Below are 14,355 nucleotides of genomic sequence, written 5' to 3' on the forward strand. Positions count from 1 at the left end.
GACAGGTTTTGGTGGTACCCTGTATTTAGCCCCACAGGTGTACCACACTTCCAAAGTGACAGTAGGCTACATGTGGTTCCTGGCCATATCACCTTAACTTCTTAGGCTCTCTTTTTCAACTAAGGACAGTAGCAACTAAACTAGTAGTTAACATAAGAAACTACACTTCTGCCTATTAAATTCCTTAGTGTCTGGCTGTTCCTGAATTTCTGCTTATTTCTTTTCTGTTTGACGCCAACTCCAGTAAACAAGTAGTGTACAGATTTGTGGTTATCCTGCATGATGAGCAGTTAACCTGGAGCTAAAGAGGGATTTCTGCTAGCATAGCACGGTGAACACCACTGTCCAAAAGTGGTGGCAGTTACCCAAAATCTCTGGATAATTGGCAGCCAGCAAATCACTATCATCTGACTTGCTAGCCAGTTCCTCCAGGTGTCTGGCAGGGAGCAAAGGGGAGTGGTTCCAGAAAACACAGGGCAGGGGATGGAAAACTAGTTAGCTAGCTTGATCTAACTAGAGCACTTCTAGCTACTGGCATTTAGGATCCTCTTGTCTCTGTACACCCCTACCGCCCTAATAAGGAGAACCTGTTCGACAGGCTTTTCCAATGATCCAAACCCCACTTTTCTGAAGCTCCTGGTTTATATTCAGATGTAAACTCTGCAGGTCAAAGAACATTTCTGTTTGTCTAAGCTGCCTCTCCTGTGCTTGATAAATATAAATAATGATCTGAAACAAGGTCATATTGTCTGACCTTAGCAAGGCTAATGGGCTTTTGGATTTTTTTTTTTTAAAGTATGGTATATGACTAAAGATTACAGGTTAATAAAACAGTTTGTTAAAAATCCCACTTCCTATCCAGAGAGGTGGGACCATGGTGCAGTCAGCCACTGTGGGCTAAATGGGGCGAAGTCTTTTGAGCCATGCACATGTTTTCGAGTTGTGTCCTTCGGTTTGAGATTCAGAGGTTGTGCTCATTGCTGCTCAGGATAAAAGCAACTGTATTAGTAATTACTTCACTTCTTATGTAGTGAGTGGTGACTGTCTGAGTGTAAGCACGCACTCAGTGTGTCTGTCCCCAGGATGAGAGGGTTGTCATTGCACCTTTTGCTTTGTAGGTGTGCATGCATCCCCATAACGTGCTGTCGGATGTTGTGAACTACACCCTGTGGTTGATGGAATGCTCCCATGCCTCGGGCTGCTGCCATGCTACCATGTTCTTCTCCATTTGCTTCTCCTTCCGTGCTGTCCTGGAGCTCTTCGACAGGCATGATGGCCTCCGTCGCCTAGTGAACTTGGTAACGATTACAGTCTCCTTTTACGTTCCGAGACATTGCTTTAGCGTCAAGTTTTAGAGCTCTTACCTTTATAGCTGTAAAGAGCTCCATTTTCTCCAACCCTCCCTCCCGTTGGAATGGATGGAGGTGGGATGTGGGGATTCTGTATGATGGATGTGAGTAGCCTGCCTCCCCATTTTGGGGTCATTTTTACTCTCTTCTCACACTCAAAGATCCTATGATTATCAGGGCCGGCTCTAGGTTTTTTGCTGCCGCCCCCCCCTCCCCCGCCCCCCAAAAAACCAAAACAAACCTCAGCGCAACTGCCGACGCGCCAAAAAAAAAAAAAAAAAGCCTCCCGGAATGCCGCCCCTGGAATTGTGCCGCCCCAAGCACATGCTTGGTTTGCTGGTGCCTAGAGCCGGTCCTATTGATTATTGTCTTTAAGGCTGAGGACTGGGTGACACTTCCCAAACAGCCTGTTAGTGCTGCTCCTTGGTTGAGCAATGGCTTCTTGGTTGGGCAATGGCCTATTAAATTCTAACTTTGGCTTAGTTCTCAGACCTTTCACCTCATGAGTGATACCATTCCACCAACGTGTATTCTAATCCTCATGTGATTGCTGTAGAAACACCTTCTCCAGATCTGCCCTGATGTGGCTATTGGATTTACCTTTGGTTTTATGTGTAACGGGGGACAGGGAACTACTCTTCCCGGAGAATGTTGCTATTCACCCAGTTATCTCTATCTCTGCAAAAAGAGGCTTAATAGCTGAAAGAGAACACAAATCTACAGTTTCAGCTGTGATATTTGATATCCATCCTGATAGTGAGGTTAGCTCTATAGGGTAAGTTTTCGTACATATGCAGTTGGCAGTTGTAGGCATCTTATTCCTGAAGAATGAGCCTAGTGAAAAGATGCTTCCCCTTTCTTGACTTGCTTTGTATAGATCAGCACCTTGGAGATCTTAAACCTGGAAGACCAGGGAGCCCTCCTGAGTGACGACGAGATCTTTGCCAGTCGCCAAACTGGGAAGCACACCTGCATGGCCCTGCGCAGGTACTTTGAAGCTCACCTTGCCATCAAACTTGAACAGGTGAAGCAGTCGCTCCAGCGCACTGAAGGTGGCATTCTGGTCCATCCGCAACCACCGTACAAGGTGAGCAGTCTGTGTGTGACGTTTTCACATTGTCGCAGACATGGAAATGAAATAATGTCTTCTGAAGTCAGTGGAATCCATGCAGGACACACAACAGACTGTTTGTTTTTTTCCCCAGTGAACTTCATGGCAATAGAAAAATGGCTGTAGCAAAGTTTCAGGAGGTATTTGGCTTCCATTTAATTGGGAGCTGCCACATCTTTCCCATCAAAGAGTTAAGTTAAGAGTGTCTAATCAGAACTTTTTCATCACATACCTACTTCCTTCTCATGTTTTTCACCTCTGAAAGGGCAAGATCAAGAAAGTTTTTAAAGGTACTGAAGAGAATTTGGGTCACGTTGTGAGATTCTGCTCTGGCAACAGAGGGAACAATCCTCTCTGTGCCCAAGGAGGACAATAGTCTTTAGAAATAAGCTAAGAAATCCTTGTGTTACCTTTAGTTCCTATTTTTTCCAGTTGATCTTAAATTGTAAATCCATTAACCATTCGTCCTGAGGGAGCAAATTCAATACATTTATGGTTTCTGTTCTGGTGTTTTGCTGGGTTTTTAGATGTGAACTGAAAAGACAACTTCCACTTCTGTGGAGTGACAAAAATTACACTTAAAGTTTCATTCAGAAAAACAAAGGAATTAAAAATGCAGGAATCTTGTGTTAAAGTCACTTTTCTTTTATGTTGTAAAACACATGTTTATTGAAATGTATGAAAGATGAAGTGATGAAGGTCGAGAAAAAAGCCTATTCAGGTTTTTTTTCTATTTTAAATGGTTTTTATGATTGGAATTTAGGGACTGTAACTCCATTTTACTGCAGCTTTTTGAGAGTTTGAATCATATTAGTGTAAAATTCTTACTGAACTCTTTCTAAATTGTGTAGTTGTTACTGTATATTAGCCCCATGAGGCCAGAACTTTTATTTTGATACTCTTTCTTAGCTTTTCTCAAACTCACTTGTCATTTCTAGGTCTAGTGGGAAACTTGAAGGATATTGTTTTAGTAATTTCTCTAGCATCTATGTAGTGGCAGCTACACTAGATAGTATAGTAAGGGAATAAAGTGCAAAACAACAGCAAATTAACTACGAGTGAAATTGTATTTATTTTAGCTGCGTGGTGTCTTAATGGCCACTAGACTTGGATGTTCATGCAACTGCCAAGGGGAGTGATTTCCTAAGAATATAGGGTGTAATCTCTACTAAGCATATAACCTTTGTGATAGCTCTTTAATTCACCCTGCCTCCTCCCTACAGGCCTGTTCCTACACCCATGAGCAGATTGTGGAGATGATGGAGTTTCTAATAGAGTATGGTCCAGCACAGCTCTACTGGGAGCCAGCGGAAGTCTTTCTCAAATTGTCTTGTGTGCAACTCATGCTCCAGCTTATCTCCATAGCATGCAACTGGAAGACGTACTATGCCAGGTGAGACAGTAGAAACTATACTATACTACTGCATTTCCCAAACTGTAGGGTGCAACTCTGTAGTGGGGCATTGAATACTTTAAATAAGAAAATTTTCCATTTTTACATTAAACAGAGCCACAACATCTAATTAAGGGCACACATACACAGTGTCTCGTGATCTGCAGGGAGCCTGTGCTATAGTCCTGTAGTTAGTGTGTATGAAAGAAGGAGTATCATTGACAGTTGAACCACAGTGGAAACATGATGATGTGAATGCCATAAGGGCTCTACAGAGCCAGAATGTTCTAGTTTTCAAGAATCACTGGTAAAATAGAAGCTGAGTAGATTTTAACCAGTCTTAATCCACTGCATTTCCCATCCACCCCTAACTTTGCTTACTTTTCATTGTGTTTGCTTAGTAGCAGAAAGCAATAACCACAGCATTGTTGGAGACTAGAAAACATAATCTTCCATAGTGCAGAGAGAAGGGAAAAACCAACTATTTAGGCTGCCCTGCAGAGGGCAAATCTCCATTAGCTGGGTCAAGGAGAGATGCTTCTCATCTCTCTGTGTTGACTTTGCTGAATTTGGCCAGGTGTTTTGAAATATGAGCCTGTATAGAGGTTATGACTATCTGGCCAGTCAAAAAGTGGGTGTTGGAAGCTGCTGATTTACTGTATTATGCTTAGACTGGTGACCTCAGAGGAAATTCTATAGTGACCAAACTCTAGAGTTGCATAGAACTAATCTAGGAGATGTTACTCCTAAAGGCCTCTCTGCTGTTTTTGACAATAGGCTCTCTACAGCGGCATGCTGCCAGAGCAAAGCTACTTTCTTATAAATTCCTGAGACATCTCATCCCCCGGACCTCATCCTACATTGCAGTATCCAACGTGTAGCCAAAGAGAGAAGAATCTGCAGGGAGTCCTGTTGAAGTGTTATAGGTGTTCTATCCTAGTATTTCTAATTATTTCTTTCGCTGTACTCTTCCAGGAATGACACAGTGCGCTACGCTTTGGATGTTCTGGCTATCCTTACTGTGGTTCCTAAAATCCAGTTGCAGCTGGCAGAGCCTGTAGATGTGTTGGATGAAGCAGGATCTACTGTCTCCACTGTGGGTAAGCTGAGCTTGGCCTTTAGGGTTTAAGTACTTTAACAATCATAGAATATCAGGGTTGGAAGAGACCTCAGGAGGTCATCTAGTCCAGTCCCCTGTTCAAAGCAGGACCAGCATATCTTTAGTTAAATGGTATTTAGGTGACTTGTTTCATGCCCCCCACAGTAAGATAGAGGGCTACAGCACTTGGTTCATAGTCACAGCCAGTGATGCAAATAAATGAAAGGAGATTGTGATATAGTACTTAAATTGTAAACTCCTGGAGGGCACAGCCTTTGTCTCCTCCTTGTTCTGAAGAACCCAGAGCACATTGTCAGTGCTCAACAAATAATACTGGCAAATCCACATTTCCAATGGGAGAGTGAGGGTCACTCAGCTTCCCGGACTCTTAAAGTGTCCTCATGGGATATGGCATTGGGAGTGGGTAGGAGGGGAGTACTGACTGTTAAATAATTGAACAGCTGATGAGTGTGCCCCTCTTTGATTCAGTCTCTTGGGTCAGTCATGCCACACACAGCTTGCAAATGAATCAACTGGCTGATTTCTGGGCTCTAAATGTTAGGAGGAAGGGGCCTGGCATGTTATAGAAGTGGGGCTGGGGAGGAGACACTTGGTGTAGCTGTGAGAGAGAATCTCTCGTGTGAGCACTTTCTCTGGGCAGCACACTGGTCCTTCCTGGAATGAAGGTTGGGTTTGAAGAACAATTAAAGTAATAGATGCTTTTTGACCAAAAAGCAATCAGTTCCAGCCTTTTTTTCTTTGAGTCACTCTGGAGGGTGTGATGTATATTGTCCTTTTTTAAAATAAAAAGTTACCCTCTCCTCCACTTTTGCTTTGTTACGTACATAATAGCTGCTTTCTGTGATGTCAATCCCCATGTCATAGCTGCAGTCTGGTGAGGTGCCTGGCCTAAAGCAAACATGGACCATGCCTGATCACCTTCTGTGAGAGACCATATTTGACCCACCACCGAGTATTGCTGTGGTGTGATTCACGGAGCATATCAGTGGGTGGTACTAGTGGAGGGGATTATCTAGCCTGGGGAGATAGAGGAACAGCTGTGGTGGTCAGGGAGAATGAGGTGACTGCAGAGGGACCCAGATGAAGAGCTGAGCAATGTCTCGTACTCTGATTTGTAGAACAATGTGTAATGCTTAACTAGGCTAGCATGGTAACAGAAGTATTTCTCTCATTAGGTATCAGCATCATCCTGGGGGTTGCTGAGGGTGAATTTTTCATCCATGATGCAGAGATCCAGAAGTCAGCCCTTCAGATCATCATCAACTGTGTGTGTGGCCCAGATAATCGGATCTCCAGTATCGGCAAATTCATCTCGGGAACACCCCGACGAAAGCTCCCCCAGGCACCCAAAAGCAGTGAGCACACACTGGCCAAGATGTGGAATGTGGTGCAGTCCAACAATGGCATCAAAGTGCTGCTGTCACTACTGTCTATAAAGATGCCAATTACAGATGCAGATCAGATCCGAGCGTTAGCCTGCAAGGCCTTGGTGGGGCTGTCCCGTAGCAGTACTGTCCGGCAGATCATCAGCAAGCTTCCCCTCTTCAGCAGCTGTCAGATCCAGCAACTGATGAAGGAGCCTGTGCTCCAGGACAAGCGCAGTGACCATGTCAAGTTCTGCAAGTATGCTGCTGAGCTGATAGAGCGTGTCTCGGGGAAGCCATTGCTGATTGGCACAGATGTCTCCTTGGCTCGGTTGCAGAAAGCGGATGTGGTGGCCCAGTCAAGGATCTCGTTTCCTGAAAAGGAGTTGCTGCTTTTGATTCGGAACCATCTCATCTCTAAGGGGCTAGGAGAAACTGCTACTGTCCTCACTAAAGAGGCAGATCTACCCATGACTGCGGCATCTCACTCCTCTGCCTTCACCCCTGTTGCAGCCGCTGCCTCCCCTGTGGCTCTGCCTCGCACACCTCGTATAGCTAATGGTATCTCAGCCCGACTGAGTAGCCATGCTTCTGTAGGTTCTACTGCCACCTCTGTCCATGCTCAACCAAGGCCTTCTGTATCCCAGGGTCCACTTGCCCTTCCAGGTCCTTCTTATGCCAGCAACTCCCCTTTGATTGGCAGGATTAGCTTCATCAGAGAGAGGCCACCACCCTGCAATGGCAGGAAAATCAGAGTGCTGAGACAAAAATCGGACCACGGCGCCTACAGCCAGAGCCCAGCCATCAAAAAGCAGCTGGACAGACACCTCCCTTCCCCACCCACGCTGGACAGTATAATTACAGAGTACCTTAGGGAGCAGCATGCCCGCTGCAAGAACCCTGTTGCCACCTGCCCCCCTTTCTCTCTCTTTACTCCCCACCAGTGCCCTGAGCCAAAACAGAGGCGCCAGGCGCCAACTAACTTTACCTCGCGGCTGACCCGTAGGGCAGCCTTTCCGAAGTATGGAGGGGTGGACGGTGGATGCTTTGATAGACACCTTATATTCAGCAGGTAAGGAAGAAAGGAATGTTTCTCAAATCCTCTTGGGGTGGTGTCTGTGCCAAAAGGTCTTACCTGCTACAAAGGTGGATGCAGGTCCCAGAATCCTCATTCCTTGGACAGATAAAAACATTTTTCTTCTACGGTGACAATTGGGAGAACTTTTCAAATCCAATTTAAGAAGCTATTCTGATTCTCTTTGATATTTATTAGCACTTAATATAGCCCCTTCAAGCTTCAGAGTATTGTAAAGACACTAATGAAGCCTCATGACCCCACCCCGGGAGGTAAGTATTGTAATCCCCACTTTACAGGTGAGGCAATTGAGGCAGAAAGGCTGAGCTACTGAAGGCATGAGGTTATCTGTCCGATCTAGGGCTTTTGGCAAATCAATGAATACAGGATCTCTATTTTGTTCTTGCAGCCTACCCCCATCTCCTCTTCCTCACAGCCACCAGTAGTGCTGTCCTACTCTACACAGAAGTCTGTGACTTCTTCAGATGTGGAATAAATGGGAGGAGCTGATAAGTCTGTAAAATGATCATATGTTGATGCAAATGTTTTTTGGTGGTGATAAAACCACACTACCACCTAAAAAAAATTATGATCCTGAGACACTTGATGTACCCTCTCTCCTTGTTTTGCTTGTTCTATGCTTCTTTCATGAGGTCTTAGCCACCTGGCCAGGTTTTCCCATGTGACCATGCCACAGATTTTCCACCAGTAAAACTTGGAAGGTATTGAATCCAGATTTTACATCTGGTAGGATGTTATGACTCAAGGCTTTCATCTTGCAGGACACAAATCCTGATGTTACAAGCCACAGTGTCAGCTGTTTTCTTCCTACTCCACTGATGTCATTCTCTCTAATCTTCCCCTAAAAAGAAAGCTGAAGTAATAACTGTAGCTACCTGAGCTTTCAGGCACAGGTTTTAAGATCGTCCCACCCTTGTTCATTGTTGCTTTTCTTTCCTTCCTTTTGGGTCACTTTTCTACATTCTTTCCTTCCCCAGGTTTCGTCCAATTTCTGTGTTCCGGGAAGCAAATGAGGATGAAAGTGGCTTTACCTGCTGTGCATTCTCTGCACGGGAGCGGTTCCTAATGCTGGGCACTTGCACTGGGCAGCTGAAGCTCTACAATGTTTTCAGTGGGCAGGAGGAGGCCAGTTACAACTGCCATAACTCTGCCATCACGCACCTTGAGCCATCCAGGGTAAGGAGTCAAAGACCTCATCTGAACATTGAGTTCCTGTGGTTTAAACCTTGTCCTGTTTTTGCTCCATATGGATTACATGGAACCAAAGCACATCTACTGGCTAGCATGCAGCATAGCCTACAAAAATACTGGCAGAATAACAGTGGAACAGTTTTTGCTCTCCTCCCTTAGAATTATATAAATCCTTCCTTTTACCTAACGGCACAAGAGGGATGCAATAGCTTTGTGTCTGCATAGATAACCTGTGTTTGTAAGGCTGACGAAGAGGGCTATTGAAGTGACTTTGCATATGTATAGGAGAAACACAAGATGGCTGTAACAAAGAACTCTCCTTTTGAAACCTGATGTGCAAGAATCTAGGAAGAAATTAAAAAAAAATAAGTAGAGTTCTCCTCTCCACTCACAGGGCATTGGAGCTTAGGCAAGGATTACCCCCTTCTCATCTACTGCCATCATAATGTATAGCTCCTTTAGATGGCCATAACATTTTTGAGGAATATTGTATAGTGGTATAATTTTCCAACTGATCACCATTCCTGAGTAGTGCAGTGAGAAAGGGTCCTTTGAGCACTCCTAAACCCCTATTGTACATGTGAGAAAATACACTTGTGTACCAATAACTCCACTTTGTATTTCTCTGCTGTTTTCTCACACCATTGAACTACAGGATGGATCTTTACTGCTAACATCTGCTACGTGGAGCCAGCCATTGTCTGCGCTGTGGGGGATGAAATCTGTCTTTGACATGAAGTAGGTACTCTTTGATAGTCTGAAATGCACAAAGTTAAAGAAGAACCTTTAAATGTACCCCAAAACCCCTGGAATGGCAAACTGCAAAAATGTATTCAAGTTCTTGGCAGTTGAGAGCTGCTATATGCTAGGAAACCTATTCCAGCTAGGGCTGTCAAACAATTAAAAACATTAATTGCAATTAATCACAAGATTAAAAAAAATCATGATTAATCACAGTTTTAATCACACCGTTAATAATAGAATACCATTTATTTAAATATTTTTGAATGTTTTCTATATTTGCAAATATATTGATTTCAATAACACAGAATACAAAGTATAAAGTGCTCATTTTATATTTCTATTACAAATATTTGTACTGTAAAAAAGATAAAAGAAATAGTACTTTTCAATTCACCTCATACAAGTACTGTAGTGCAATCTCTTTATCGTGAAAGTGCAACTTACAAATGTAGAATTTTTTTTACATAAACGCACTCAAAAACAAAACAATGTAAAACTTTAGAGCCTACAAGTCCACTCAGTCCTACTTCTTGTTCAGCCAATCACTAAGACAAACAAGTTTGTTTCTTTGTGTTTTGTCAAATCTGCAGTTAGTGTTCTTAAATCAAACAAAATGTGCTGGGTTGTCATCTGAGACTGCCATAACACAAAATATATGGCAGACTGTGGGTAAAACCACAGAGTAGGAGACATACAATTCTCCCCCAAGGAGTTCAGTCACAAATTTAATTTAGTGCATTATTTTTTTAATGAACATCATCAAAATGGAAGTGTGTCCTCTGAAATGGTGGCTGAAGCATGAAGGGGCATATGCGTGTTTAGCATATGAATGTTTAGCATATCTAGCACGTAAATACCTTGCAACACCAGCTACAAAAGTGCCATGCGAACACCTGTTTTCGCTTTCAGGTGACATTGTAAATAAGAAGCAGGCAGCATTATCTCTCGTAAATGTACTGTTCTTTTGTTTATCCTTTTTACAGTGCAAATATTTGTAATAAAATATAAAGTGAGCACAGTATACTTTGTATTCTGTGTTGTAATTGCAATCAGTATATTTTGAAAATGTAGAAAAAAATCTAAAAATATTTATAAGAAATTTAAATTGGTATTCTATTATTGTTAAACAGTGCAATTAAAACTGCGATGAATTGTGATTAATTTTTTAAATCGAATTAATTTGTTTTGAGTTAATCGCTTGAGTTAACTGCGATTAATTGACAGCCCTAATTCCAACCAAAGGTGTGAGTTTGGGGCAGTGGGGGAAAATCCCACCAGACTCTATATACTCTGAGACATTAACAAGTTTTTCTTATAAAACGAGAAAATATTTAGAGCACGGTATGTACATTTACACTAAATCTGGCTCTCTTAAGAGAGCATTTTGTACTCAAAGGCCAAATTAAGGAACATTTCAGCTCCTGGTTTCTTAGGAGAGTCGTTGATGTGCATCCTGAAAGCAAGCTTCTGAATACTGCTTCAGTTTTAGGGATAAGGGAAAGGAATCTTACCTATCCTAGAGGTTTTGTAGAAGACAGATCACACAGTATTGACTAGTTTAAAATGATCAAACAAAATTAGAACAATTAAAAGTTATCAGGAAACCAGTTAAATGAAATAACTTCAAAGGGAAAAAATGGTTAGTGTTATATTGTGTAAAAGGATAGTGCAACATAACTATGACCAGAACATTCAAATTGTTAGTGTTTGAATAAAAAAGTCTGGCTCTGTTCCTATGTTGTTGTGTCTTCATCACTTCATTGGATGCAGATAGCCCTACAAAATTCTATTTGCCTGGAGGATATTTACTTGAGACAGATGAGTAAAATTGTGATTTTGATAAAAAGCAAATAAGTAGCATTTTTTGTTTTGTTTTTTGCAATCTTTTAAGGCTGGCTACTGAAAAAGTGTAGCACAGTAATTTGCATGGTAAATTTTGCGGTGCAGATGGATACTGTGGGGAGGATAATGGATACTCAGTGGTTTGAGCATTGGCCTGTTAAACCCAGGGTTGTGAGTTCAATCCTTGAGGGGCCCATTTAGGGAACTGGGGTGTAAAAATCTGTCTGGGGATTGGTCCTGCTTTGAGCAGGAGGTTGGACTAGATGACCTTCTGAGGTCCCTTCCAACCCTGATATTCTATGAACTGCAAACATGGCAAAGTTAAATTAATTTCAATATTAACCATTCTTTAGTCCCTTTAGAAAACAGAAGGGAGAGATTCCCCTCTCTCAAAGGTTTAACCATTGCCTACTAGACTATGGGCAATAGCAATAACTTTTTAATGTGACGATGTTTAAATTAACTGGAAGGCATGTTATGGACAGGAGATTTTATGCACTCAAATCTATGCATGTGGGAATTTTACATGTTCCCCCTAGCCTTCTTTAGCAAATATAATGTCACCTCTGTCTTCTCGAGCAGCTGCAGTTAATGTTCTGAGGTGATTTTTGATCACAAATTGCCTTGCTGCTGGTGTGTTTCACAGCTGTACTGTTTGTGACTGTGGATAGGAAATACTCTTCTGACAAATGGACAACTCCCAGCTGGTGTGTGCATTTTAGCACTGCCATTTGCTATGGTCAGTGGAGCAGAGAATGCTCTTGTAGGTTTTATTTCTTGTATGTTAAAAATTGTAACCTCTGCCAGAAATATTTCCACAGTGTGTGTCTGATTCAGAATGGACAGTCTGAATCTGCTGCTCATTGACCTCATCACTGATTGTTTTTGTGCAGGCATTCCTTCCCAGATGATCACTATGTGGAGTTCAGCAAGCACTCTCAGGATAGGGTCATTGGCACAAAAGGGGACATTGCCCATGTAAGTACCAGTGGAAATTGATTCTTTGAAGCCATGACAAGGTTATTCTCCTACCCGTACCATCTGTTAACTGATGTGGGTACGGTGGAGCTGTATGTAACTGGCAAACTAAAGGCTTTACAGGAACAGCTTCAAAAGTGTAGATTAGCTTATTCACTGCATTTAAAAGCATTGGGATAACCTGAAAATTGAGTTAGGCTGTAATGCTGAATGGTATGCCACCTGCCTTTTAGACATATGGTGCCTCTAATTGTATTGGGCATATCTAGTATCTGGCCTGATGAGCCATTCATTTGAGAGATGTTCTGCAGGGAATTGTACTGGAACACATGCAGCTGTGAAGAAGTTATGGCAGCTTTTTATAAATGAAAGGTTTTGCCATAAAGAGTACTTCACCAGCAGTTGAGGGAAATGGGATATTGGAAGTTTTCCAGCAGGAATGCACAGAATGAGCTTGCTTTACAGTGACAAATAAATTGCTTTAAATTATCTGTGTATTCTGCATAATACTCTTTCAGCATTTTGCACATATCAGGCCATGAAAATCCTGCAATCTGAAGGGTTCCTCTCCTCTTTTGAAGGTCCCAGTGCTAGACAGAATTCATTACAGGGATTATCTCACCTGAAGAAACATTGACAAAAAATGTCACAAAGCATACTTATTCAGATTGTTCATCGTTTTCCTTGCCACTCTTGCTAATTTTCATGTATATTTTTGTTTAAACAAATGAGTTATCCATCCTTGTCCAGCTCTTCCAGTGTTTTGGCACTCCAGGGAAATCAAATCTGAGTTTGCAATGTGATCACCTGGCAACAAATTGATATCCAAAAAACACAGGCTTATGGCTTCATTGCAGGGGTCAGAAGGAAACAAGGCTGTGAGAAATACCTCTGAGAAAATAGTCACAGGCACAAAAAGTATGAAGGTTTTGTCTTTGGTTGTGAAAATCCTTCTCAGGGAAATAAGGGCACAGTTTAGTGAGACCATGTAGTGTAATTGCCAGTAACTTGAACTCCTTCTCTCCTATATTTCAGGGTTTTCTTCACTGTGTGCTAATGGACTCTTTCTTTGCTTGTAGCCTGTAAATATCACTTCCTTTAAAGTTAGTTTAAATATTTCTGTAGCAGACTGGCTAAATGCTGCCTTTGTCTAAAACTTCGCAACCTATTTTTCAAAACTGGGTTAGTTTTCTAGTACCAATCTCAAGCTTGTTAAACATGTTAGAGAGCCCCAGATGAGCTAAGCATTATCCGAATATATGGGGAAATGCAGATTCTGGCCTGGAGAACTCTGTCTGAATGTTTGATGCCTTGGAAGGGAGAGTCTGACATTGGCAAGCTCTCATTTGTGATGCGTAAGGAAAGCTAGGGTGAGAGGGATCACCAAAAACATTCTGGAAGGGATGGTACATAGTGTTCTTGGGCACTGATAGAACTACAAATCTTAACTAATCTTTCTCTTTCTTTTTAATCTAAAAGATCTATGATATTCAGACTGGCAACAAGCTATTGACTCTGTTTAACCCAGATCTTGCCAACAACTACAAGAAGAACTGCGCCACCTTTAACCCCACAGATGACCTTGTCCTAAATGATGGGGTGCTCTGGGATGTCCGTTCTGCACAGGCCATCCACAAGTTTGACAAATTCAACATGACTATCAGTGGAGTTTTTCATCCTAATGGGCTAGAGGTCATAGTCAACACAGAGATTGTATCCTTTTACCTCAGTTGTAACACTAATGCACTGGAAACATAAAACCTTGGACTGACAAACAGGTGGTCTGATTGCAGCAGCCTTTATAACTGTCCGGCTGCATCATATGATAAGCAGAAATAGAATTTCACAGGCTGTGGTAGTAACCGAAGCTTTAATACATAAATTTAATACATAACAGGGTGAACATAGGAATTATGCAGGTTAGATCAATAGTCCATCTAAACCAGGTGTTCTCAAATTTTTTGGGATGAGGACCCATTTACAAATGTTTAGGGCCTGTCGCAACCCAGTAAGTAGTCTGGGGGTGGAGGCTCTGGGATGGTTTTGGTTGGATCCTGCCTTTTTGGGGGCTTGGGTCCTGCCCAGCACTCACCCCACAGTGGCTGCTCCTGCATCTCCTGTGTTGTGGGGCTGGCTGGGCTTGGCTCTCCGCTCTGGGTGTTGCAAC

General features: G+C 42.4%; 1 protein-coding gene across 1 annotated transcript in view; it reads left to right on the forward strand.

Annotated features, from left to right (window-relative positions):
• Positions 1–14,355, forward strand: part of DCAF1 (DDB1 and CUL4 associated factor 1) — a 98,781-nt gene that overhangs the window by 38,155 nt on the left and 46,271 nt on the right. Inside the window, exons 9-17 of the mRNA XM_065408140.1 lie at positions 1,119–1,298; positions 2,227–2,436; positions 3,684–3,853; positions 4,829–4,953; positions 6,149–7,409; positions 8,411–8,609; positions 9,280–9,362; positions 12,104–12,188; positions 13,668–13,901. Coding sequence (XP_065264212.1) covers positions 1,119–1,298; positions 2,227–2,436; positions 3,684–3,853; positions 4,829–4,953; positions 6,149–7,409; positions 8,411–8,609; positions 9,280–9,362; positions 12,104–12,188; positions 13,668–13,901 — 2,547 coding nt within the window. The remainder of the gene's footprint in view (positions 1–1,118; positions 1,299–2,226; positions 2,437–3,683; positions 3,854–4,828; positions 4,954–6,148; positions 7,410–8,410; positions 8,610–9,279; positions 9,363–12,103; positions 12,189–13,667; positions 13,902–14,355) is intronic.

The sequence above is a fragment of the Emys orbicularis genome, chromosome 7 (genome assembly GCF_028017835.1).
Source record: "Emys orbicularis isolate rEmyOrb1 chromosome 7, rEmyOrb1.hap1, whole genome shotgun sequence".
NCBI classification, from domain to species: Eukaryota; Metazoa; Chordata; order Testudines; family Emydidae; genus Emys; species Emys orbicularis.